This window comes from Vicugna pacos, chromosome 19 (assembly GCF_048564905.1).
Source record: "Vicugna pacos chromosome 19, VicPac4, whole genome shotgun sequence".
NCBI lineage: Eukaryota > Metazoa > Chordata > Mammalia > Artiodactyla > Camelidae > Vicugna > Vicugna pacos.
Window position 1 is genome coordinate 33,654,879 of NC_133005.1, and position 27,277 is coordinate 33,682,155.

Genomic DNA, 27,277 nt, shown 5'->3' on the forward strand with positions numbered 1-27,277 from the left:
GTCACTTCCTGATGCTTGGAATTTCCCCATTCATTCTTCAAAGTGAAGGTCTGTGGAAATGCAAAGAGACACGAATGCGTCATGCGTTATGCAGCAGTGACGGCTCCATAAGGACTCATTTGTGAAGTATCCCCCAACTAGACAGACAACAGATCCCTCTAGGGAGAAGTCACTCAGTGATTTAAATTTTGGTGGGAAAAGAAAAGGAAGAAAATTAGCATGCACTGAATAGCTACCATGGGTCAGGGGCTTTCTCTCCTAGCTGGCGCACTCAGTAGGGCGAGTAAGAGAGAGAGGGATTGTCTGACCTCCACTGATGGATAATGTCACTGTTGAGTCAAACAGCTTGACTTAGATTTAGGGTTTTGGTTCTCGCATCACCCCAAGGACAATTTCATTCTTCTCACCAGGGGATGAGACCGGAAGAAGTTGCCACACTTCTCACTTCCTGTTTCTTCCTATCTTCCTCAGAGCCACACTCAAGAGGGTATCTGGAGTTTTCCAAAAATTTGCTTTATAGAGACTGAAAGGGAAAATGCTCCAGTTAGAGTTCTCTATCTGTGATTGATTATAAAAGCCAACTCCTTTTTCATCAGAAGAGTCCTGTGATCAATTAGCAGTGTCTGCCATGGACACCATAGAAGGGTATTCACATTGCATGACCATTTCTGCCCTTCATACATCTTGTTCTCATAGACTGTGAAGGTTAAAGGGAATGCAGAGATCATCTAGATCAAGACTCAGCAAACTACAACCTTGGGACCAAATCCAGACAGGTGCCTGTTTTTCTAAATGACGTCTTATTGGAACCCAGTCACACATTCACTTGTTTACATACTGTCTGAGGTTACTTTCTTACTACAACGGGAGGGTTGCCTAGTTGTGGCAGAGACGCAAATTAGGTTTTAGACAAAGTCTAAAATGTTTGCTCTCTGGTCTTTCAACAGACTATGTTTTGCTGACTTCTGATCCAGACCAAACCTCCAGCTGACAGCAAGAGACTGAAGCCCTCCGGAGAAGGTACAAGCCCCAGACTGCATAATGAGTTAATTGCACAACACCCAGATCGAGTTTTTCTAAAACTGGTTACTCCCATGTTGGTTCCCCAAAACTGGTAATAGGTGATGGCTGGGCACTCCCACTCCTGGCCCGATCTTAACCCAAGATTGAGTCGCTAAGCCTACTTCACATGCCTTCTATAGCCTTCTGCTAGATACTGTAGAGTCATTCACTCATTCATGCAATTCATTCACAAAAAATTATTTAATGAATTCTTACTGCATGCCAGGGATTATGCCAGGCCCTGAGGCTACAATCAAGAAGGCACATGGAGTCAATATTTCATGGTCATTAAGAACCTAAACTTTAGGTCAGAGTTACCTGGGTTGGAAGAAAAATCACTGACCCTGCCTGAGCCTCAGTTTGCTCAACTGTAAGATGGGGGTATTGATCTCTCTTATATCACACGGTGGTTGTAAGGAGTATTTGGCAAGCACTCTGCACAGTGTTCGGCCCACTCAGCATGGCAGACGCTGTTCTTATTACAGGCAGGTGTGCTGAATATTAGGCAAGCAGGGAGCCGTCAGGTTCTTGGGTCCTTGGGTCCTTGGGTCCTTGGGTCCTTGGGTCTGAACCCTTCTTCCCCTGCTCCATTAAATGCCTGAATGAGCCTTCAGGACAGAATTGCTTCTAGGGTGTAGAGAGGGCCCTTGTCTATGCAAACAATTTGATTTTAAAATGTATTCTAAAATTCACTAGACCATATGAGGTGCTATGATTAACCCAAGAAGATTTAGAATAATTGTCGGTGCCATCATGTTTGCTCGCTGTCTAACCAGAGCATGTGACGTCTTCTCAGTATCCAGGCACCATTTCCTCCCCTCTGGGTCCAGAAACCAGCAGATGGCGAATGAGCTCCAGAGAGAGGCATCGCTTAGCATAAACTTTGTTTTTGGTGTCATCTTTCTAAACAGATATATATATTTTTTATTTTGATGGAGTCAATGTACCCAGTTTTCCCAGTCCTTTATGGATTGCACTTTTCACATCAAACTCTCCTCACTGAAGAACAATCCCTTCCATTTTCCTTAAACATTTTTGCAAGTTTTATTTTTCACATTGAAGTCATTCATCTAGCTGGAATTTATTTTTTGTGAAAGATTTGAAGTAGGGATCTTGTTTCACTTTCTTTCCAAAATGGAATGCCAATCATTCCCCTATATCATTGATCCCCTGTTATTTTATAAAACCACATCTATTTTGTACCAAGTTTTCATATGTAGATGGATGTGTTTCTGTGTTCTATTGGGTTTTCTTACTCAATGTGTCTAGTCTCAAACCAGTCTTCTTTGGTACTCTTTCAATTAACATGTATGTTTTCTATATCTCGGTGCTTTGCAGCACAAGTCTTTTTGGTTTTACTTATTCAGAATTGTTTTGGCTATTCTTGCATTTCTACTCTACCACGCATATTTTAGGATCGATTTGTTAAGTCCCTCAAAAAAAATCTATTGAGATTTTTATTACAGTTGCATCAAAGCTATAAATTATAGGGGCAGGGGCCAAAATATTTACTATATGAAGTCTACCCAAGTGTAAAAAATGAGCAATAGGGAGACTTTGCTCAGTTGACCATCAGCTCCAATTGGTCCAGTCCTCCTCTAAGTCTCCAGGTCTCTCAGCCTCACAGATGCCATCTTTCACCTTGACTGGAGTCCCTCTGCTCCCCGACCTCTCTGAACTGGCAGCTTAGACATCTGAAGTCTTGAGGACCTTGTCCCTGACTCACTGCATACTCTAGACTAAGGCACTGCCCCTCTCTGAGCCTCAGTTTCCTCACCTGTACCAAGAGTGTGTTGGATTGGGTAAAAGTGAAGACCCCTCAGGGCCCGGACACTCTAGGAAACATCACCCTCTCTGCATCCTCCCAGCCCCAGACTGGATGGCCACTCTCCCGACGGAGCTGAGCCTCATGCTCACAGACCTCTGCTAGCCTGCTCCTTGGGGGTTTTTTGGGAGTGAAGGGGAGGAGGGTTCCTTCTTAAATGAGACCGTTCTAGCTAACCTCTGACTCCACTTGGCCTTCAGGCTCTGTACCTCTAGACACCTTCTAAGGGAGGGGATCATGAATGATTTCTATTAGGGCGCATAATTAGGGTCTTGGTCTAGTTTCTGCTGCATGGTGTCTTCACCTAGAATTCTTTCCAATAAACACACTGGCCCTCTTGAACTCGCTTCTTACACAAGAAAAGATGCTGTTTGTTTACTGTCTGTTTTTTCCTCCCTACTCTCTCACTTATCATGTGGGTTCTACCCTTGATACGAATGTTTAAGTTAAACATGGTAGAAGTAGAGGGGTCAGAGGTTCTGCTGCACTTGGCCCCGATGCCCAGGGCCCAGGTGAGTCCCCTCCGAGAGCGGCAGATGCACATTTTAACTAGTGATTTTTTTTCAACTAGAAAAATAAGAAGAGAACTTCTGGTCAAAGATGGCAAAATTAAGAGGCTATAGCTCCATTTTCATCTCTGAAGCTCGCAGAAGCCCCTCTTTGATCAAATCAGAAAGCAGGTTCCATCCTGAGCCACAGTTGATTTTAAAGATGGAGAACATTCTCATCATCATAGACATTCGACTGGCCAGCCCCGCTCTATTCCTGTACTCTGTTTTATCATCTGCCTAGTTTTGATCTCTATCTGAAACTTTTTCGCTTACCTCTTTGCTGTCCACGTTCCCCTCCTGGAACGTAAGTAGAAGGCAGGGAGCATGATTCTCCTCTTCACCACTGTATCCCCAGTGCCTAGTACAGCATCTAACATGCCTCCCAAATAGACATTCAGGAAGTACTCACTGAGGAGGCTTTTTTTTTTTTTTTAAGCATCTGCCAGAATCAGAGGCCACCCTGAGATTTTCTTGTTCCTCTGGGAGGAAATGGACCTCAACTAGCAACTGCACGTTGCAGTGCTGGCATTGTTATCTTAATCTGCCTACTTCCTCCCTGGATACCCACCTCCAGCTCAGCTGCTAGGAAGCACTCTGCCTGCCTTGCATTCCCTGGGGGTGGGAGTGCCAGGTGAGCAGCAGAAACTGCATTCACTACTTCAGGAAAAACAATGACCTTGGACCTGGGAAAGGGCAGAGCAGGAGGTGACATGTGGAGGTGGGATTGCCCACGGCAGGATGAAGAGTAGGAAGACACGATGGCTCAGGGATCTGGGGGTTTTATGTGTGCTTCGGTTACCCCTGAATAAAGAACCAGCATTTTGCCCTTCTTCTCTTCCACATCTTGTGCTTTGCTTTCGTGTGCCTCTTAGGCTTCCTAGTAAAAACTTCTTTGAAAGAGTCCACTTTTGTCCCTGATGAACTGAAGCTTTGTGGCTTTGAGAAGATGGCCTCTTTGAACCTCTGTTTTCCCTTCTATAAGCCAAGGTGTTTAAACAAGACAATGCAGGCCCAGGGTGTGGTGCAGTCCCTGGCATGCTGCACGCTGTGGGAATTCTGTGACTGATAGTTTTCTTCTCCTTCCTCTCTCGCTATCTTAGGGCCGAAGAGCCAGAAGAGTCAATCACCCTTGGAGACAGCAGCTATGCCAGTTGGAGAAACTGGGAAGGACTGTGAGCTAAAAGTGAAAGCTAGAAAGGCAAAAAGTCATAGAAATACCATGATCCCTGGAGAACAGAGAGAGAGGTGAAATTCTGAAGGGGATCAGGGCGATTGGCTGAGGTCACAGCCCCTTCCTGCCCTTGGCTTTCTCACCCAAGGCTATGTCCAGTGCATCTTACCAGGTATAAGAAAGAGCACCACAAGTGACATCTGTCACTCACCAACTTGCCAGCTCACCAACCACTGCAGAAGACATTATGCTTTTTAATCATTCAAGTCTCCAGGGAACCAAGAAGGCTGAGAATGCTGAGTTCCCTCCAGGGGACGTAGGTTCGAGTCCCCCAAAACAAAAGTGCTCTGTGCCTGGTTTTATCAGGTTCTCAAAGCCACATGACCTCCCTGCTTGTCAGGACACCAGGAGGCCCAGGCGCAGTGTCTGCTCAGGCCCTGTGCCTTCTCTTGACAATGTTACTCTCCCCCTCAAGGTTCCCTCCATGCTGTTACTTGGATTCTTACTCTCTGTTCTTGGGTTAAATGTTTGTTTTACTGAACTTTAAAGTCTCCCATCCTTTGAGTTTAGGAGAGAGGTATAAACAAAGAAACAAGGACTAGCTACCCTTCTGTGGAACATTCTTTTCTATCCAAAAGGGTAAAGGGAGCAAGAGGAAAGGAAAATGAGAGAGAGAGAGAATCAGGAGGTGGACAAGGGAACGAGCCTCTGTCAAAACCTATACATAGCTAGGAAGTAGCCAGACTGGTCTTCAGATTCCGGATTGTGTGGTTATTGCCTAGGAAGCGAAGCAGCTTCTAGGCTGGGGTGAGGTCTGCCAGAGTCGGGAGAGGGGTGTGAAGACGTGGGAGGGTATTTCTCAGAAGGGCAGGCCCGGTTCATTAGTCCAAGTGCCCGATGCCAAGTGCCTGTTAGGGCGCTGGGATCCAACTCCAAATCAGAGCTCCAGGCGCCATCCAGTGGCCACTGTGGAAATTGCAGGAGAAAAGAGCAGACGAGAAAAGAAACCCCACTGAAGGCAGTCCTGGCCAGCGCCAGGGGGAAGCGAAGGAGAGAGCCTCCCCTTGTCCTCAGTGCCTCCCCCCAATCAGTTAAGGATCCGGTTCCAGTCAGACCCCTACAGACTGCTGCCTGATCCAGCTGGGGTTCTCTCATTGTGAACTCGGGCAGCCTGGTTCCCCTGCCAGAAAACAAAGGAGTAGGACAGGTCACAGGCCAGGGACCATACTTAGCACTTTTGCTCATCTGACCCTCATGTCCAGGTAAGATCTCAATCATCCCATCACCCCACACTCCAGTCACTCCTGACCACACAGATCTGTGCTTCATTCACCTGTGTAATCCCTCATGGCTCCCTAGGGAAATTCCAGCCATGGGTTAGGCTTGGCTGCAAACCACCTCTTCCAGAATTCTTCCGTTCTTGCCTGCCAATTGCTCCATCCCCTCACCTAAAGGATCCTCTTTCTGCTACAGTTATGGTCAAGCACACCTCACCCCCTCCAGCTCTGAGCTCCCTCAGCCCAGGGGCTTTTCTTAGTATTGTTTCTCCCTCCTCACCCCACCTAGGTGCCAGGCATGGACAGGCTTAACACTGCCTGCTCTGAGCTCAGTCTGCCTGGCTTCAGGCACTGTGTGGAAGGCAGAATAATGGTCCCCCCAAAGATGTCCACGTCCTAATCTCTGGAACCTTGGAATATGTTATTTTATAGGGCAAAGAGAGTTTGAAGATGTGATAAAGAGCTCAAGACGGGGATATTATGGTGGCTTAGCTGGGTGAGCCCAGTATAATCACAAGGGTCCTGCTGCTGTGGAGAGAAGAGGGTCAGAGTCAGGGAAGGAGATGTGATGCCAGAAGCAGGTAGCCTTTAGAAGTTGGAAAGAGCAAGGGAACAACAGTCTCCAGAAGGAATGCAGCCCTGCCAACCCCTTTTAGACTTCTGACCTCAAGGAGTATTTGTGTTTTTTAAGCCACTAAATTTGCAGTAATGTTACAGCCACAATAGGAAACAAATACATACTGATTCAGCTTCTCACTGATCACATGACTCTGGGAAACTCACCCTCTCAATGACTTAGTTTCTTTGCCTGTAAAATGGAGATGATATAGGCAATAATTCCTACCTCACAAGGTCGTTGGGAGGAAAAAAATGAAAATACCTGTGAATTACTTAGAATAATGCCCAAGACTAAACATGTGAGTTACTATTATAAGAATCATTAACAGCTACCATTAATTGAGAACCTAATATGCACCAGGCACTATGTCAGATGCCTTAGAACAATTTCCTCCATTCTCACCATCACCCTTGAGGGTAATTATTTCAATCCCCATTTTACACATAAGGAAACAAACCCAGTTATTTGCCCATAATCACGCTAGGACTGGAAGCATTTTAATCTTTGCAGTTTCTAACACGCATTTGGGAAATTGTACTGGTTTGTGCTCCTTACCGATAGAAGGTTAGTTTTGGTTTTGGTTTTTTTGGAGGAGAACAGAAGCTGAGCAGACTACCCTGGGCCAGAGGTCCCGGCTGACATCCTCTCTTCTTCCAACCTAGTGCAGGGAGATAAAATCCAGGTGAAACTTACCTATCCGTCCCCACCCCATCCATTTAGGGGTTCAATTACTGCCTCCTGCTACCTAACTCCCCCCCCCCGTTCTAACAGCTTTTCAGCCAGACTGGGGGACACCAGGAGAGGGGCACGGCCAGAGAGTCAAGTGTCCGATCCGCTGGGGGATGGAGGGGCGCAGCCTTGCCCAGACCCCAAGGGTACCTGTGCAGCCCCCTCCTTTCCTGCAGCCTGCATAAGGAGCCATCTGTTCTCGGTTGAATAAACAAGCAGGGGGAAGCAGCTCCCGGCCCCCTGCCCCTCAGCCCGACCCCCGCACAATGCGCCTTTCTGCGAGGAGACGCCGCCCGGGCGCCGCTGGAGCGCGCTCTGTCTGGCCTCCCCTCCCCCTGGCGGCACAGGAAGACACACACACCTACTCCGTAGAAAGCAGTTCTTTTTTTTTTTTTTTTTTTTTTAAAGAAAAAGAAAACAAACAAAAAAAGAAATCCAACAAAGAACTGAGCGCAGAACGCGTCCCTCGGTCCCCACCCCCCCCACCCCCGCAGTCAGGCTTCTGGTCCAGGCGAGGCCAGCTCGAGCACAGCGCTGGGAGCCCGCCAGCGCCTCCTCCCCCGACAGCCCAAGCCCGAGGGGCTCAGATCCCGCCCGGCCCCGGCGTCCGGACGGCGCACGAGGGGGGCCCAGTCCGCGGGGCCGCGCCCCCTGCCCGGGTCCGGGCCACCCGCGGCCCTCACTTCTGGGTGGCCAGCTGGTTCTCCAGGTCCTCCAGGCGCGCCGTCATCTGGGCCAGTGAGCGGTTAAGGAAGCCGCCGGGGCTCACGGGGGTCCCTTCGCCTTCCCTCCATCCCGAGCCCCTAGCCCCAAAGGATATGTTTCTGCGACAGACTCTCGAGCGTCCCCAGCGTGTGGCCCTGGAACTCCAGGAGGCTTTCGCATTCGCACGGGCTCCGAAGATCTGTCCCAGCACTGATGCCCTCCTCTGCCAGCGGGGCACAGAGAGTCACGGGAGTGAGAAGCTGCAAGAGGACCAGCCGGCCGTGGCCGAGGCCCTTCGATATCCCTCCACCTGGCCTGCGGTTGAGTGTACCGGCTTAGGATTCAGACAGACCTGGGATGAGTCCCAGCTACCTCCCTATGAGATATTGAAAAACTCACTCAACCTTTGTAAGCCTTTGTTTCCTTACCTGTAAAAATGGATACAGTGAGAAAACCTGTTCGTTGGGTGGTGCTAATGATTCTACAATTTTTGTGTGTGTGTATGTGTGTACACATCTTAGAAGGTTTCTCAAACCTTGATGCTCATTGGAATCAACAGGAAACCTTGATAAAATATGGATTCTTGTTGCTAACAGGGAAGGAGCTGAGATGCTGCATTTCTAATCCGTTCCTGAGTGATGCTGATGCCGCTGGCCGGTGGACCACACTTTGAGTAGCGAGAATCCACAGCACACTGTCCAAACGAAACCTTATGCGTGATGAAAATGTTCTGTAACTGCCCTGTCCAGTGTGTTAGCCACAATACACATGTGGCTAGGGGGGAGGGTATAGCTTAAGTGGTAGAGTGCATGCTTAGCATACACAAAGTCCTGGGTTCAATCCCCAGTACCTCCTCCAAATATAAATAAATAAATAAATAAATAAATAAATAAACAAACAAACAAACCTAATTACCTCCCCCTCATTAAAAAAAAAAAAGACACATGGCTTTTTAGCCCTTGAAATGTGCCTAGTGTGACTGAGGAACTAAGTTATATCCTTTCATTTAAGTTAAATGGGCATATGTAGCTAGTGGCTACCTTACTGGACAGTGCTGATCTAGAGCACTACCTGATACAAGTAAACACTTTATAGTGTATTTCAATTAGACCAGTGGTTCTCCAAGTGTGGTCCCTGGACCAGCAGCATCAGCATCACCTAAGAAGTTATCAGAAATACAAATAGTTAGATTCTACCCCAGACCTACTGAATCAGAAACTCTGGGGTTGGAGCCAGTAATCTGCTATCTAATAAGCCCTCCAGGTGAGTCTGTTGCACCCTAACTTTAAGAACCACTGATCCAATAGGACTACCCACCGTTCAGCTGGCTGTAGGTGACGATCCCCCGTGTGACCTTTTGAATGTGCAGAGGCCTGTAGCTTAGTTACATTTGTGCAAAATGACAATTATCACACTTTTTTCCAAAAATAACAATTATCACAACTTTCCCCAGTCACGTTTCCCATGCTCCCCACACCTCAGACCGCCCTGAAACTTAATTTCATCCCACAAATAACCTAAGCCCCTTGCCTTTGAGGAGGCAGATTTCAGATTTGTTCCCCCATCTCCTCAATTGCCTGCCTTGCAAATAAATCCTCTTTGTTGAAGAAAGAAAGAAAGAAAGAAAGAAAGAAAGAAAGAAAGAAAGAAAAGAAAGAAAGAAAGAAAGGAAGAAAGAAAGAAAGAAAAGAAAGAAAGAAAGAAAGAAAGAAAGAAAGAAAGAAAGGAAAGAAAGAAAGAAAGAAAGAAAGAAAGGAAGAAAGAAAGAAAGAAAGAAAGAAAGAAAACCACTGATCCAGGCCTATCTCTATCTCTTCATACATTTCAACATCTCTGAAATCAAAATAAGTGCATTACAATTAAATTTGGCATCTTTTTTTCTTAGCAGTATAGAAAATAATGGTAATCTTATAACAGATGGTATCCTAGATTCACTGAATTCTGTCAACGTGTGCCATTTTAAACGTGTGCACGATGCCTGGCAGTTGCCTTCAATACAGAGTTGCTGTTATGATTTAAAAGTTGTATCTTAGTCTTATATGCACCCTCAGCAAACTGCTGTATGTTGTGTCACCAATGATACTGATAACAGTCCCAGAAAGACTCCTAACTTTGCAGATGGGGAAACCAAAGGCTAACAAAGGGGGAGGAGCTGCCCAAGGTTATCCAGCCAATTGGTGAAGATCTTCAACCACACAGTCCAGAGTTCCCTTAGAATTCTAGAGCTGGTGGTAACCTGCAGCAGCCAGCACCCTCCCCTGCTACAGAAGAGGAAAGTTAAGGGTAGGGTCAGGGTTAGGTGACTTGTCCAAACTCACACTGTGGAAAACTTAAGAGTTAGGGCAGGAAGGACTCTGAAGGAGCAGCTAATCCAGTGCCTCCACAAAACCCTGGCTAGTTGTTAGAATCAGCCTGGAAAGAGGGAGAAAGAGAGAGATGTGTAGGTGTACATGTGTGTATATACATGTATATGCATATACATACACACATGTGTGTGTGTATTTTTTTTAAAATATAGATTCTCCAAGCTCAGTCCAGTCCTAATAAACCTAGTTCTGGACATGGGGCCTGGTAATCTGAAAGAGTCATATCTTAGGCCTGGGTTAGACTCTAAAGACTCTATGTTAAAATTTCCCCCCAGAAATTCCCTATATGGCCTTTAAAGTACAGTAGACAAGTTCAACAGTCCACTGCCCCTCCACAGATAGGGTTGGTCCCTTTTTCCTCAGCTGAGCCCCAAATAAAGTAGATAGACTGAATTTACCAGCTTTTTGTTTTAATACACATTTTTGTGTACTTGAAATACACAGTCCTGCCACTTTGCCAGGTCTGTAAAGTTGAATGTCACCAAGTTAAAGGGATTTCTGCTGTAGTTCCCCTCACCAATGCTGTTTGGGGCTTGCCTTTGAAAAAATTTCCCCCAATTATTCTGAGCACCCGCTGATTTGGGGGACAGCTAGCTTCATCTGGTGCTTCCTAAACTTTAACATACATACAAGTCCCCTGAGGGGCTTGTTGAAGTGCAAAATCAGATTCAGTCAGTCTAGAGAGTGCAGGAGATGCTGCAGTTCTAACAAACCACCAGGTGACAGCCCTGCCGCTGGTGCATAGATTACACACACTTTGAATGACAAGAGCCCATCCCCTGGCTGTCACTCAATAAAGGGGGCGGGAGCGAATAGGAAAAGGAGCTATGGGACATTGGGCAGTGAGAGGAGGGGTCCCGAGACAGATGTGCTCACCCGGGCAGATGCTGCCTTTGAGGTTCTCCAGCAGGTGCGTCATGGTGCTGAAGTCGGGGGAGTAGGACACGTGCAGCTCGGCTGGCTCGGAGGCGATCTCTCGCAGCTCCTCCTCCACCGCCTTCCCCACACCCACGGCGTACATGACGATGCCTACGGGGTCGAGGGACACAGGGGGCGCCCTAGGCCTCAGGAAAGCCGCCTCCCCCGTGCCCAGCCCAACCTCAGGCCAGTGCGGCCCGCGCCCAGCCCACCTTCCTCCTTGGCCCGCGCTGCCCACACTGAGATGTCATCCTGGGACCGGCCGTCGGTGAAGACCAGGCCGACGCGGGGCACGTTGAGGGCGCGAGGCCGTGCGCCCTGCGCCTCGGAGAAGCTGTGCTCCACCATGTGACGCAGCGCCAGCCCGGTCATGGTACCACGCTCCATGTACTCCACGGCCAGGACCGCCTGCTTCACCTCGGCCGCGGTGCCGTAGCGGCCCAGCGGGAACTCGGTGCGCACGCGGCTCGAGAACTGCACCAGCCCTACGCGCGTGCCCTCGGGGGACACGTCCAGGAAGTCCACGATCTGGTTCACGAAGCGCTTCACTAGCTCGAAGTTCTGAGGACGCACACTCTTGGAGCCGTCGACGAGCAGAACCAGGTCCACGTGGCCTTCCCGGCACCCTAGGCGGTGAGCAGAGCTGGGATTGAGGGACCAGATCCTTGGCTGGCAGGAGCCAACTGCTCATCTATTTATTCACATTTACTATGTAACAGATACTTTGTGTGAAGTCCTTCCTATGCCAGGCTATGCTAAATAATAATAACGTTGTTGTTATCATCAGCGGCATCATTATAACTTTTGCCATTTATTGAGTGCTTAGCACAAGTCAATTTGCTAACAGCATCTTTTAAATCATCATCATCATCATCATCATAGCTAGCATTTATTGATCATCTACTACATATCAGACAGAATTCTAAACACTTGACCACTACTGACAGTAATAAATAAAAGCACAAACCTTACTGTTTGACAGCTTACCATGTGCCAGGCACTGAGCTAGATGATTTATATTTTTTTTCTCAGTCCTAATAACCTTGGGTATTATCCACATTTTCTAATAATCTGAGGTTCTGAAAGGTAGTCGTTTATTTGTTCCAGATTCCACTAGTAGTGGCTGAGCCAGGATGTGAAGCCAGTTCTACCTGACCCCAAAACTCAAGGTCCTAATCATGCTACAAGGATGCCTCCCCTATTCTGAGCTAGGGACTTTGCTAGGCCCTGAAGGAGGTTCAACAATAAATGAAACAGAATCCTGATCCACAAAGAAATCAGGATAGAACAGAGCAATCAGATATGCTATGGCTACCCTCAAGGAGAGTGCTAGAATAGAGAGGGGTGCAGGGAGCAAAGTAGGAATAATTCATTCTTCCTGGAGTTGGTGAGGAAGGCTGCATGGAGGTGGTGACATTTGATTTAGTCTTCAGGGATGAGTAGGAGTTCTCCAAGGCAGGAAGGGACATTCCAGATGGTGAGGGCAGCATGTGCGGAGGCACAGAAGCTGGGAGCTTTTGACAAGTTCGGAAATGGGCGGGCCAGCATGGCTAAAACGTACAAGTTTGGCAGGAGACAGGTTGATAGAGTTGGCTGACACTAGACTGTGATGACTTAAGGTGGTGGTTTCAAAATTGTGACCACAACCCACAGTAAAATAATAATAATAGTAATAACAACAACAATAATAACAATAATACATCATGATGCACTTATATATAATTAACATTCAGTTTCATGAACAATACTTGCTCTTTCTACATGCAGTGAACTCTATTTTCTCTCTCTGTCTTTAAAATTCTGGATTTTAACCCACTAATTTGATTTCACTGTCCACTGTGGTTACACCCATCATTTGTGCTTCAAATGCAGTTCCACTCACCATTTGAAAAACTTAGGGGTAAGACATTTGATCTTTATTTTGTAAGCACTGGCGAGCCACAGAAGGCTTTCAAGCAAGGAGAAGTGTGATCAAATATATATTTTTTAAATTAACCTTGGCAGCAGGGTAGAAGATGGAGGGAAAGAGATGGAGGCAGGGCAATGCCACCAATACACACACATTCATACCACACCCTTAGACCATGGCAAGGACAAAGTCAAGGATGCTCAGAATGTGGGCAGTGGGGCAGAGGCAGACAGCACCCCCTCCCACCCATAACTCACGGTTGCAGCTCTTGCCATCTGCCTGGAGCTGCCGCCCCTCAGGGCATAGGCAGCGGTAGGAGAGGCCCTCGCTCACGCACTGGAACTCGCATCCGTGGTCTACACCATTGCAGAGGTCCCGGGCTTAAAGGAGAGACAAGTCAGGATGAGATGAGTCAGGGTGGACTCCACTGGCTAAGATCCCTTGCTCCTCTGCACAAACGCGGGAGACCCCTCCTCACCTTGACAGCTCCTCCCATCGGGCAGCAAGTCGTGGCCCTCTCTGCAGCGGCACCGTGGCCCACCAAAGGTGCTAACACACTCGTGCTGGCAGCTGTGGTTCCCGAAGCTGCAGTGGTCAATGGCTGGTGGGAAGAACAGCAAGACGGCACTTCTGATTGGAGCCATCAGAGCCCTTGGTCCAGCATGTTCAATGGGGGGCTCTCTCACCCCTGCAGCTCCTCTGGACCTGCTGGAGTACAAAGCCTGCCCGGCAGCGACAAAAATAGGAGCCCGGGGAGCTGACACAGTAATGCTCACAGCCATGGGTCCCTTCAGCGCACAGGTCGATGGCTGAGAAAGAGGTGAGGTCAGCATATGCCCGGGGATGCACTTCTCAGCCCTGACAGCACAACCCCCTGGGGAGCTTTTTAAAAACACCTATGCCTGGACCCCAGCCCCCACAGATCCTGACCTAATTAGCCTGGGCTTTACCCAGGCATCTCTGATTTCTCTAAGTGTACACCTTCTTCCCACTGGGCCAACTCAAGCCCCAGATGTATCCCAGCATGCCTGTTACTAAGCCATGCATGAAAACGGGAATCCACAGTTGTAGAAGACAAGACTCCTGCCCTCCAGATGCTCACTAACTCACAGGGAAGGAGAAGGCTCTGCCACTTTACCTGTCTGAGCCTCCATTTCCCCATCTGTAAAATGGATATATAAGGGAAGAGAGCAATTGCTGTTTACAACTGCCTTCTGAAGAGACAGAACTATTGCCCTGTTGAGGATCTTGATGGTTTAGATGTGCATATATGGCCAAGAGCTGAACTGGGGAATAGGGACTGAGGAGAGGTGAGTTGTCCTGCACAAGGTGTGAGAATTTAGAGTTCTTAGAAAAGAGATGGTGTGAAGGTGAGTAATTGTGGACTGAGTTTGCCAGTGAAAAGTTCCCTGTAGCAGGGTGACTAAGGACTTTCAGGATCAAGGGTGTCTAATATTCAGTTATACATAACGGGTGTTTCTTTTTCTGTGTGTATGTTTGACTTCACTCAAAGTGTCAACTTCACACCCCTTTCCACCCTCATCTTTAGTAAAATAGGCATATGCGCAATTTACATACACACACACATGCTTTTGTGTGCACAAGTGTGGCAACCAAGGAAGAGACTAATTTACAGGCATGAATGAGAATAGTGTGGACTGAGAAATTGAGAGGACCCATAAATTAAACAAGTTCAGCAGAAGCCACAGATGTAAGCACTTGAGGAATGCTCAGAGTTATTGGGGAGGGTTTTGAATGTTCACAGGTCATCAAATGGGGCTTCCAGCCAGCCTCTTCTAGGCTCCAGAAATAAGAAGACCCCAGCTGACATCTGGGTTATTAGAAACACAGGACCTCTTTTTCCAGAATGTTGTAAGGTTGCGAGATGATGTTACATAACATGCCTAGGGCAATGTCTGACACTAACTTGGCATTCAATAAACAGTAGCTGCCATTATGATCAAAGGATTGGGCACACATATACATGAAAAAAAAATCCCAATGGCTTTAGCAAGGCATCGTGTGTGACAGCTTTTCAGAAGGCAGAAATGAAAAACCAGACCTTGTGAGATTTGCAGGTGCAGAAAGGAACAGCAAAGGCAGCCCAGGTGAGCAGCCCAGAAAGAACTGAGATGCAGAAGCAGCATATACGGAGGTGGGGAATGTAAGGGATATATGGAGACCCCAACTGAAGACCCCAACAGTGTCTAAGTAACAGAAACAGTAAAGATGTGCCTATGAAAAGACACAAGTTTGGGAGGTGTATTCGAGTCAGATAGAAGGCAAATCTGAAAGAGTGAGGAGAGAAGGCCGTAGAAAGCACACTTAACTGTGAGATCAAGATTTCTAGCCCTGGTGCCACCAAGGACTTGTGTGATCCCAGGCAATACCTTCCCTTTCTTAGACCTGTAAAGTGTGGGAGTTGGACTTTTACTTCATTGGATTGATGCCGAGCCAATAGGGAGCCACTGAAGGCTCAGGAGCAGTGAGACTGCAGGGCAGGTATAGCTCTCACCTGAACAGCTCTTGTTATCTGCTGCTAGCTGGTAGCCAGGGTTGCAGGCACAATGAAATGTGCCAGGGGCGCTGACACATTGGTGCTGACAGCCGTGTCCCCCCTCAGCACACAGGTCCTTTCCTGAGGACATGCAAGAGTAGAATCAGCAGGGGACAAATGGGCAGAACCCTCCACAAGAGAGCTGAATGGGGTCAGAGGGAGACACCATGCTTAAGGATGTCTTTAGATGGAATATGACTCATTTCAGAGGGGCCAATCCAGGCGGGAGGGCTTAGGGAAAGTATAGGGCCTCTGTAGTTCCTGTGAATAGGCTCAGAAGACCAGGGCACCGGGCCAGATGTGTCATTGGGATAAGGGAGGACTACATGGAGTAAGGCATAGGAGGTGGAGAGATGCTAAATCAAGGTGAAGAGAGTAACTCAAGGTGTGATCGAACAGCTCTTGGAGCACTGTGGGAGGAGCTAAAATGAGAGTGGGCGGAGTAATGTTCAGGTGGGCGGGGTGTTCGGAGTGGGCGATTGCTCTCAGCTTTGAAGGGCAGTGCTCTGTGCATAGAGGGGCGGTTTTGGAGTTAGACATTAAGCCTGTGGCAAACCAAAACAGCTCATCAAGGTGGGCGGGGGCACTCTAAACTTTGCTCCTTGAGAGCGAAGCCTTAAGCAAAAGTGGGCAGAGCTGGATGGAATTCGACAGAGCCTGCGGTAGGCCAGGGAAACGCAACGGCCTGGTGGGCGGGGCTAAAGATAAAATGAGCAAGGCCACCAGGGATGGTATGGATTCCCTGTGGTGGGAATGGAAATCTAAGCAGTTGGAGAATTCGAGACTAGCTCCAACGCTCCCCTCACTCACGACACAGCCGGCCCTGGAATTGCAGGCCAAACTCCCGGATACGGTCGAAGGACTCAACGAGGAAGACGTGCTCGTCCAGCGGGGGAGACGCCATAGCGCGCAGGGAACCCACGTCGGCGCGCTGCACCCCCACCGCGTAGATCTCGATGCCGCGGGCGCGCGCCTGTGCCGCCACCTCGGCCACGCGGTCCTGGGGCCGCCCGTCGGTCACGATGACGGCGACGCGCGGCACGCGTTCCTCAGGCGGGCGGGCGCCCTCGGCCACGCTGAAGGCCACATTCATGGCGTACTGGATTGCCAGCCCGGTCATGGTGCCCTGCGCCAGCGGTACTAAAGCCCAGATGGCGCGCTCCATATCCTCGCGGCGCGAGAAGGCGCCGAGCGGGAAAACCCTCTGCACTTGACTCGAATACTGGATCACGCCGACGCGCGTGGCGTTGGGCCCCACGTCCAAGCTGCGGAGGAGGCCCACCAGGAACTGACGCATCGTCTCGAACTCGAAGGGGCGCACACTGCGCGAGCTGTCAACCACGAACACCAAATCCAGGGGCCCAGTACGGCACCTGGGACCTGTGAGGAAACCAGGGAGGACTTTCCTAGGTTAGCAAAGCCTAACTTCCCATAAGACACCTCCGCCCCCACCAGGGAAACCGAGGGCATAATAGCGCCCAGCACAGAATGAATCTAGAAAATGCAAGTTAGATCCATTCACTACCCCATCATTTGCTGAGGGCCTGGGCTGTCAGACTGTACCAAATCTCTATCCTACAGCTCTGAGGGCTATTCTCAGGAGGTATTTATCCATTCAGGAGGGGGCGAGGGGATGTCACAAACTCAAATGCCTATAGGAGCCATGCAGGCAACATGAATGAGTGAACGGGCTGGTTAGGATGATGGACACCCAGAGAGCCCGTATCCCTCCTAAAGTGGGTGGCTGCAGCCAAATGTTGCCTTGCAGCCGTGAGGACCCCATGTTAGCAGATCTTTGGACTTTTCAAGAGAAGCCCCAAGAGTTTTTATGTGACATCTGCTTTTTTTTTCAATTTTTTTTTTTAATTAAACACCGACTGGGCAGTTCTACATGAGCCCAACTTGCTTACATCCAAGTCACATCCTTTCGATGGGGACACTGAGGCCCAGAGAAGTGAAGCAGTGAACTGGAACTCTGCCCCTTATGGTTCCAAAGCTCTTGCTTTTCTCTCCCTAGCAGGCAGTTGGCTGTAGATGGAGAATCGGCTTTTGCTTCCCTCCCCCTGCTGGTGAAGGCTGGACTCCGGCTCACCTGCGAACTGGAGCTGGGTTTCCCAGGGCTGGAGAAGGAGCAGCAACGTGGGCAGCAGCGAACGTAGGAGCCCCCTCATGGCGCTTGGGGAATGGTGAACGGAGGTATCAGAGTCTGAAGGGAGGAAGGAAAAATAGCAAAGCAATGGTATTTACAGAGTTCTTATTCTAGGTGATGGGCGTTTTGAGGGAGAGGTGGGTCATGGATTTATTTTATTAATCTCTCTACTTTTGTATATGTTTGAAATTTTTCATAGTAAAAAATTTCATTACGGCGAGATTGCTGGAGACATAAGGAACTCCACTTTGCAGAACTGCAATACAGTAAACAAACAGAAAGTAGATAAAAAATATACAAAATTTAAAAAGCAAAAAACCTTTCCTAAATGCCAGGCACGGTGTAAAACGCTTTTCATGCATTGCGGCAGTCACTGAATCCTCTCCACAATTCTGTGAGTCTAAGACTGTTGTTGTTTCCATTGCACAGATGAGGAAACAAGCTCAGAAAAGTTCAGCGCTGGTAAGAAAGTGACTGCGCCAGGATTCAGTCCTATGCCGGTGAGATTCCGAGGACTAGCCGAGGTGAACCTTTGCAGACTGAAGCCATTTCCCACCTCCGCCCCTCCCTTTGTACACAAGGTGCCTCTGTGCGGCTGTCCTCCCTCCTACCGCGACCCACCGCATTCAGACAGGCACCGCCCCAACTGCAGGTCCTCATCACATTGGCCAAAACCCACCACTCAGATGAACTCGGAATTTGGTACCGTCCTTCCCGGCTGCTCTCAGGAAAGGCCGCCAGGGGGCACCTTCCCGAGTATGGCTGTGTAGGCTAGGTGGCCGTGGGAAGCCCACATCTGCCCAGCAGGTGCCCCTGCCCAGAGCAAACATGGGGCCAGGAGCCCCAGGGCCTTGGAGATAAGGCTTGGGCAGGATATATCTGGCGCTAGGGTCGAGGAGCAGAAGTGCGCTGGGTTCCCGGGACATTGGCATTGGACGCGCCTTGAAGGCGGTGAGGAGCCGTCCAGGGCCTCGGAGAGCGATCATGGACTCTGTGGGGGCAGGTGAGCACTCATCCTCCCGCGGCCCTTGGCGACGCCCTTTGAGAATCACGAAGGATTCCCATTGTACAGGTGGGAAAAGTGAGGCCCAAGATGGTGGCCCACAGAGCTGCAAAGGAACCTAGGATTCCTGGCTGCCCTTCTCCCTTCTGAGCTGCCTGGCAACTTCGCGTTTAGGCGTCACCTCTTTTCCTTCCATTCACTCCCTTGGCTCCCTACCCCACCCCATCGCCCCCCTCCCCCCCCGCGCCTTTTGCTGAAGCTGCATTAGCCATTTTTCTGTTTCTGTTTCTTGGCAGAGGGGGCCAGCTGCCCCTAATCCAACCGCAGCCCCGCCCCCCTCCCCAATTCCGTGAATGGTCCTATTCTGAGCAAGATCTGGTGCCTGTCGCTCCCTCCAGGAGCCCTTCCGTCCCGGATCCCCACTGCCTTCGCCTTCCAGGCCTGGTAGAGGAACAAAAATCCCTCCGACAGGGCCCGTCGTGGGAGGGTGACCAAGCCATATGTGCTGGGGGTGGGAGGTGCGGAATGCCACAGTCGAGGGAGGCCAGCACCCCTGGAGAGCATGGGGGTAAAGGCACAGGGGGCCTTCGCCGCCTCGCTTCCTTTCCTACCTTCAGAAGCCCTGGGGCTCCTAAATCTTGATCAAGGTCCTCCCTATCCTGCTCTTGGCCTGAGCCAACATCTCGCTTGGAACCCCACCTCCACCCAGTCCTAGAAAGTCAAAATAGCACTTGCTTCCAAGTTCATCGCCTTTTCAATCCCTCATTCTATAGAGGAAGGAACCAGGTCCAGAGAGGGGAATGTCTTGCCCAGGTCACACAGCAACGTGGCAACGTGACCGGGCTGACGCTAGAACCCGGAGCTCCTCAGAGGGGTTAATCCTTGCATTAAAAAGAAAGATTCTGAAAAGCCCTTAGGGCAGGGAAAGTGGACCCTCGAGGGAGGAGAGCGAATAATTCCTCAAAAGTTGGCTGAAGAACAAACACCTGGAGGACATTCCTGGGGGTTCCTGGAGAGGGGAGATTAGGGGGAAAGTCCCCCCTCTCTATTTTGGAGACCGTGCTGGTGGGGGCTTAATATGGAAGGGACCCTGCAGAGGTGGGGAAGGGCACTGCAGGTCAGATGGGGGGCACCGTAGGCGGTGCAGCCTTGGTTAAATACCGTCGGTAGCCTGGTCTGGCTAGATGCCCGCTCCCTGCAGACCCCTCAGCACCCCCAGGCCCTTTGACTCACCTGAGCCTGCCGGAGAGCTCGGAGGCGCGGCCGCAGAGTGGAGCCGACGGGCGGAGCCTCCCGGGCAGTTGGACCAGGTAACGGCGCGGGCGGCGTGCCCGAGGTGGGGACGGCCAGGCAGCTGGAACGAGCAGCGGCGGCGGCCGCATTTAACCCGGAGGGGGCTGGAGGGTGGGGAGGGGGAGGCCGGCCAGGACCCCTCCCACTAGCAGGGAGTGATCTCCCCTTCCTCCGAGGGCTGGGGCGGGGCCAGAGCGGCGCCCCCCGCTCCCACCACCCCTGGAGCCGCAGACTCGGGCAGCGGGGCCGGAATCCGGCAACAGCGGGAGGCTGGGCGGCTACGCTCTCCGCAGCCGGAATGCGTTGGAAGCCTCCGAGGCACTTCCCCGAGGAGAGCCCCAAGGGGCGGAGCGGGGCCTGGCTCGGCCGCCGGCTGCCTGGCCCGGCTTCCGAGGGCGCGGCCCGGCTCTTGCCCCCCGCCGCCCCCTCCAGGGATGGGTAGAGGGCTCGGACTCTGGTCCTGAGAAGAGGGTAAAGGGTTCAGAAGGGCAGCCTCGGAGGTTCATGGCACTCCCCAGGCCCCACCTGATGATGCCTCAAATCTCTCCCATCACAGATGCCATTTCCCTGTTGTCTGTAGTTACTTAGGTCTTGGGCCCTCCCACCCTCACCCATCAAAACGCCCAGGCGGAGAACCACCAGGCCCCTAGGCTCTCAATGGCCCACTACACAGGGCCGGTGGAGACCTTGTAATCAGGGGAGGGAAAGCTCAGATAGCAACAGGCCCCTTCTCTGGGAGAGAAGGGGTTGGGAGTGTCCCTTTGACCCAGAAAAGACTCAGATGTTCCCCCAGGATCCTGGGGACACGGTTTGGGGGCCCTTCCATGTTTCCAGGCATCTGCAGGCAGGCAAGAGAGAAGTCTGGTCCAGGGGTCCAGCAAAAGCTCTTCCCCTCTGGCATCAAGACTTTGCTGGGGTGGGTCCCCTCAGGGTGCAGGGAAGCCATGCGCCCTCACAAACTCTGTCTCTATCCCAAGGCTGGCACAAGCGCGGCCTTTGTGCTGCTGGGGCCTCTCCCCAATGCTCCAGGCTGCAATGGGCGTAGAGCCAGACCTGCGGAGTGGCACCTGGGTGGTCCTGGTGGGCTCCCTATAGGCCTCATTGAGCACCCCGCAGCCCAAATATTTAACCTATGGCTTGAACCAAAGTCCCTTCCCTTTTTTATCGCTTCTTCTCTTCGACCGCGGACGGGTAGAACTAGAACGGCCCCTTCCTTCGGTTCATTTCATTCAACCTGCCCTGCTTTGGGCTCTTTACTACCTTGCCCCTTAACGCTCCCTGCTGTGGGGACCGGCCTGTCCCCACTCCCAGGTCATCCCCAGAGCCCGCTGCAGTCCTAAGGGAAGGTGTGCGCAGGTGCCTGCAGCAACAGTGTGAGCAGACGGTGCGGATCCTGCACGCCAAGGTGGCCCAGAAATCCTACGGAAATGAGAAGCGGTAGGTCCCTCAGCGGCCCCTCCAAGGTCCCTGCAGCCCAACCTTCAGCCCTATGTGCCTGTTTAGTGCCTTTTAGAACCTGGGGAGGACTCAGGGCTCAGATATAGGCCAATCAGGGCCTTTTCCTTCAGGGGCCATTGGCCCCAACTTTGGTCTATAGCAGAACCTCCTTGTAAATCTATGGTCCCCACTCATTCACTCATTCATTCATTCTTTCATTCCTCAACTGCCTACTGAGTGCTTATCATGTGCCAGGCTCTCTGGCATTGCTGGGCACCAGACATTTGGCTGAACAAGACAGATACAGTCCCTGCCCTCATGGCATCTTCACTCTAGTGTGGCAGAGTGAAGTCCGCACAAAATCAGTGAACAAGATGCTTCCAGAATGTGATGAGAGCTAGAAGGAAACAGAACAGGGGAATGGGACAGAAAGTGAGGAGTGAGGGTGTACTTCAGCTAGCCAGGTAAGGTGGTAGAAAGGCCTTTTAAGGAGGTGACATCTGAACTGAGACTTGAATGTGAAAATGGAGCCAGACATGAGAAAATCTGGGGGAAGCGTGTTCCCATTAGAAGGAACAGAAAATGCAGAGACATAGGCACTGGACTAACTTGGCCTGTTCCAGGACAAAAGAAGTCAGAGTGGCTGGAATAAGAGAAGGAGAGGGGACATCGTAGGAAATAAATTTGGAGAGGTAAGCGGGGGCCAGATCATGTGAGGACTTTGAATTTAAACCACTGGAGAATTTTAAGATGAGTAACATATGTTAAAAAAATTTTTTTAAATGAAAACATTCTGGCTGCTGTGTGAAAAACAGGTTGAAGGGGGTAGGAGTGGAAGCAGAGAAACCAGTTGGAAGGCTGATGCAGTGGTCCAGGAAAAGAGATGGCAGCTGGGACTAAGGTGGAGGTGGTAAGAAGCCAATGGATTCTGGATGTGTTTTAAAGGTGGTGGATAGGACTTACTAATGGATTGAATGAGGAATGTGAGAAAGGGACGATTCGGATGTTAATGGGGTTCACAGAGAAGCCTAGGGAGGGCAGTGAGAAAGGTGGAGGGGGAATCAAAAATTCTGTCGGGTTTTTGCTACCTTTGAGATGCCTACAGGACAGACAGTCAAGTGGAGATAGACATACGAGTTCAGCGCTTACGTGTCTCCGCAGGTTCTTCTGCCCCCCACCCTGTGTCTACCTCGCAGGTCCTGGCTGGAGGGTGAAGTCTCTGCAGGGCCAAGGTGAGGGTGGACTCCAGGGCTGCCGGATGCCTTCCTCTGTAGAGGGACCACTCAGTAGGGCCAGGGAGCGGGGCGGTTCTTCAATGCAGTCTCACCGCGCCCTCTGGCGGCGAGAACTAGGCTTGCCTGACACTCGAGTCGGTCCAGAGCCTGCTCGCGTCCCTTTCCAGCCCACCAGGGAGGGGAGACCGGGCCCACGGTGTGTGGTTACATGGGATTGGATGGCGCATCCAGCAGCGCCGCCGAGACGCAGAAGTTGAATTTCGAGGAGCAGCAGGACTCCAGGGTGAGAGCATGGGAGTGGGTCGGATTGCTGCTCCGATCCTTGCCTCTCCCTTGGAGAGTTGGGGCTCCTTTACTGCCCTGCCAAAAGATAGGTGGGGATGCCAAGAGACCGGCGTTCTGCCTTGAGGGTGAGCCAAGAGCTTGGGCATGCGGCTTCATGTCGCACCCGACGGGGCGGACGTCAGATAACTGGGGGAGGTGGGTTCATCCAGGAGCAGGGGGCTGGTATGAGAGGATCCCCATGCCCGGGAACCCCGTAGGAATTCGGTTGCGCCAAGACCCTGTACATCTCGGACGCAGACAAGAGGAAGCACTTCCGTTTGGTGCTGCGGCTAGTGCTCCGAGGGGGCCGGGAGCTGGGCACTTTCCATAGTCGCCTCATCAAGGTCATCTCGAAGCCCTCGCAGAAGAAGCAGTCGCTGAAAAACACCGACCGTGAGTGGGGCGGGGCCTGGCCGCGGGGCAGGTCGGGGAGGTGCCAGCAGGTCCGGAGCTGCTAGATTTGGGGGTGGGAGGTGGGGGCCTGGATTGTAAGGGTGGGGTTAGAGTGAGAGAGGTGGAGTCTGAGCCGAAAGAGGGGCGGAGTCTGGGTGAGTAGATCCGGCTTAAGTCTGGGAGTGAGAAGAGTTAGGCAGGAGCAGAGAAAAAGGGCAGATACCCGGCTTGAGGTTGGGGGCTCCCAAACGGCCGCCAGGTGCTGAACTGAAGACAGATTAAAAATGATAATAAAAGGGCAGAAGAAATTCAGTTAAAAATATGTATTCAGTGCCTGATGTATATGCAAGTGTCTATTGGAGGAACGCACAGCCCAGCAGAGAGAAACACACAGAGCTGATCAAAGAGACAGTTTGAGATAAGTACTGCCCTGGATGTTAAGTGACAAATCTCAGAGCTGGTGGCTTTGAAAATATCAGGGGGAAGAAAGCCTGAATGAGAATGACAATGCCACCGCTACCCTCGCTGGAAGGGGGGAAGGAGAAGGAGGGCAAGGGGGGCTTTCTCGGCAGGTGTGCACATACATCACCCTATCTGATGCTCACCAACCTTGTGAGGTGGGTGCTGTCATTGTTACTCATAGATGAGGAAAATGAGGTTTGGAATATTCATCCATTCACTTAAGAAATATTTGGGCCCCTTAGATTCCAGATGACTTGCCTAAGATTGCCCAGTTAGAAAGTGGCCCAGCCAGAATTTGAACTTGAGTCCATGTGAATTCGGAGCCCAGCTCCCACCCCTACACCATACTTACTTTCGGTCTGTTAAGAACCCTGAAGGGTGTCTCAGATCCAGGCAGTGCTCTGGCTGGCCTTGGTATCAGGAAAGGGCCAGGTAGGGGTAAGTGGCATAGTGTGATGGTTTTGAGCGCAGATTCTGGAACCAGGTGGCCTGCGTTGGAATCCTGGCTCTGCCATTGGCTAGCTGTGTGATCTTGAACCAGTTGCTCCTTTGAGTAGAGATAATATTATCTACCTCAGAGGGTTGAGAGAGGCAAAAGAACTAAGACACGTAAAGCATTTAAAACAGTCCCTGAAACACAATCCCCATTAACTATCATCATCATGTAACGGATGGGAACTTGGGGCATACACTGAGCCCTACAGTATGGCCTGCACTGTAAGGGGAGAGAGGGCAGGAACCCAGTGCGTTCTCCCCAGGGGGTCAAAGTCCACTTAGAAAACGAAATGGTGGCTCTGAGTCTGCACTACAGGCTGGGAGAGATCAGTGTCAAGCCCTAGGAATGTTACACTGCTGCTTCACACCACGTGGCCTCTGCTTATGCAGCCCCCTGAGGAACCCCTACCTACTTCCTGCTCCCCCGTGGAGGGTATAACCTCCTCCAGGAAGCCCTCCCGAGGCCAGCCCTCACCACATCATGTTGAAATTTTATACGTATTCCCTCTCTCCCCTCTGAGACTGTGAACTCCCTCCAGAGCGAAACTGGCTCTAACCTTTGGTACCCAGTACCCAGCACAGTGCCAGCCACCAAGTAGGCACTTAGTGACTACTTGATAAAATTCTGTTTATTGGGCTGCCCAGGGAGCAAAAAAGGACAAAGGTACAGAAGCAGGACTATAGCTGTGACGTATACGTGCCCAGTGTATCTAGGCCAGTGGGTATTTGAGCCAGATTGTCTCAGGGGGCAGAGGATGGGAAATTCTCTGGCACGTCCAAGGGACCAAGCCAGGCAGGGGCACTGATTCTGCCTCCCTTCACAGTGTGCATATCCTCGGGCTCAAAGGTCTCCCTCTTCAACCGCCTGAGATCCCAGACGGTCTCCACGCGCTACCTCTCTGTGGAGGACGGGGACTTTGTGGCCAGCGCGCGCCAGTGGGCTGCCTTCACTCTCCACCTGGGTAATCCCATCGGGAGGCCAGGGGCTGGGCCTCACGTGCATTCACTTGTTTCATCTTCGCCACAACTCCTCGAGGAAAATCAATTTTGCCCCATGGCACCAAGGCTCAGAAACAAAAACATTTGCAAAGGTCCCAGTGAGTCAGTGACTGATCCTAAACTAATCTGACTCCAGTCTCCAGCCCTGTCCTCATGCCAGGGGACAGACATTTGCAAGGATGGTCACAAGTGACTTCTCCGCTGAGAATCTACAGCCTTAACTGCCTTCCTGCATGCCAGCCCTGCCCATAAGACCCATGTGTGATGTGAGGAGCCAAAGGCAAGAAGGGTGGGATTTGGGCAGATGCTTGGGATGCCTGAAGCCTTCTCTTCCTTCTTTTTACCTCCAGCTGATGAACACTGTTCTCAGGGGGACTTCCCGCCTCGAGAGGGCTACGTCCGCTATGGCTCCCTGGTGCAGCTTGTCTGCACTGTCACAGGCATCACACTACCTCCAATGGTATGGGAAGGGAGGGTACACCTGGGGGGGCCCCAGGTCCTCCCATGCAGAAGGTGTGACCCACGAGGGCAGGGCTGAAGGGTGAGAACCCAAAGCATGATGACACCTATCCTTACTCGGGAAACTCAGTGCTTTGTGGGGCTGGATGGAGGCCAAGGGCTGGCATGGGGCGGGGGAGGGTATATACCAATGTCCCGCATGGCTGTTGGAGTAGCAGAAAGCTGGCGGAGGGCAGCCTGTGAGCACCCAGGCACCTTGCCGCCACACTTCCTTCCACTGTAGATCATCCGCAAAGTAGCCAAACAGTGCGCACTCCTCGACGTGGACGAGCCCATCTCCCAACTGCACAAGTGTGCATTCCAGTTTCCGGGTGGTCCTCCAGGAGGGGGTGGCACATACTTATGTCTCGCCACAGAGAAGGTGGTGCAGTTTCAGGTGAGAAGCAGAGAATTCCTGCCCCAAGCATCCCAGAAAGTCAGAACGCAGAGAACCCTAGACTGTAAGATCCTCATCGTGACTGCTACTTACTGAGCAATACTGCCTCACACAGAATGTTAGAACCATAGACTATCAAGACAAATGGGAACAAATACTAGTAATAGTATTGATCAATACGCCTTCTCAAAGAATATTAAAGTCAGAATATGCTGGGATATAAGATTGTAGAATGTAAATAAAAAGAATAATAAGGAATAGTATTGTGTTGTTGAACAAAGACTATTAGAATCATAGAATCTGAAGACAGAATTATAGAAGGTGGAAAATTATCGTTATTAAGCAATACTACCCCCCAGAGAATATTATCATAGGATGTTGAGATAAAATCATAACGTGTAGAAAATAGCATTGTTATTGAGCAATAATCCCTTCCAAAGAATTTTACAATGATAGAATGTTAGAGCATAGAATTGCACAATGTTTAAGGGGAAAAAAAAAAGAATTCTAAGAAAATAGGCCTTTAGAAACCAGCTAGTCCAGCAAGCTTATTTAACTCTAAATAGGAGAACTTAAGGACCTTGTTCGAGCTCACCAGGCAGGTAAACTGCAGAGCTAGGACTGGAACGCTAGGAATGCGGAAGCCCCGGCCCTGTGCGGGCTGGTCCCGCTGATGGCCACCATCAGTAGCTTCTGTCTCATTCCCTCGGGTCTCCTCCCAGGCCTCCCCCTGCCCCAAGGAGGCGAACAGGGCGCTGCTCAATGACAGCTCCTGCTGGACCATCATCGGCACGGAGTCGGTGGAATTCTCCTTCAGCACCAGCCTGGCCTGCACCCGGGAGCCGGTCACTCCGGTGCCTCTCATTAGCACCCTCGAGGTGAATCCGGGCTCTAGGGGGCGCT

At 50.8% G+C, this 27,277-nt stretch overlaps 1 protein-coding gene across 3 annotated transcripts; it reads right to left on the reverse strand.

The window, feature by feature from the left end:
• Positions 1-410: 410 nt before the first annotated feature.
• On the reverse strand, positions 411-27,245 carry MATN4 (matrilin 4). 3 transcript variants are annotated; one of them, XR_012061762.1, is made up of 13 exons: positions 24,338-24,532; positions 20,075-20,195; positions 17,782-17,895; positions 16,500-17,069; positions 15,648-15,770; positions 13,611-13,733; positions 13,390-13,512; positions 11,436-11,849; positions 11,182-11,334; positions 8,055-8,162; positions 7,918-7,972; positions 7,061-7,163; positions 411-523 (listed from the first exon to the last, which is right to left on the reverse strand). XR_012061762.1 is itself a non-coding variant. In XM_072944288.1 (13 exons), the coding sequence occupies exons 1-13, from the start codon at positions 27,237-27,239 to the stop codon at positions 7,914-7,916; spliced, it is 2,496 nt and encodes an 831-aa protein (XP_072800389.1). In that variant the 5' UTR covers positions 27,240-27,245; the 3' UTR covers positions 7,698-7,913. The 3 variants fall into 3 exon arrangements, 2 of the variants coding, with proteins under 2 accessions (XP_072800389.1, XP_031543636.2); XM_072944288.1 differs by lacking the exons at positions 411-523; positions 7,061-7,163 and adding exons at positions 13,819-13,941; positions 26,970-27,245 and having other exon boundaries at positions 7,698-7,972; XM_031687776.2 differs by lacking the exons at positions 411-523; positions 7,061-7,163 and having other exon boundaries at positions 7,698-7,972.
• Positions 27,246-27,277: the final 32 nt, after the last annotated feature.

Excerpts from the sequence above, each read along its gene's own strand:
- MATN4 (XM_072944288.1), bottom strand. The coding sequence starts at position 27,239 with ATGAGAGGCACCGGAGTGACCGGCTCCCGGGTGCAGGCCAGGCTGGTG. Across the intron at positions 24,533-26,969 it reads CTCTGCAGTTTACCTGCCTG|GAGCAACTGGTTCAAGATCA; the intron begins GTGAGCTCGAAC and ends CTCTACTCAAAG. Across the intron at positions 7,973-8,054 it reads CGAGAGTCTGTCGCAGAAAC|TGGCCCAGATGACGGCGCGC; the intron begins ATATCCTTTGGG and ends TTAACCGCTCAC.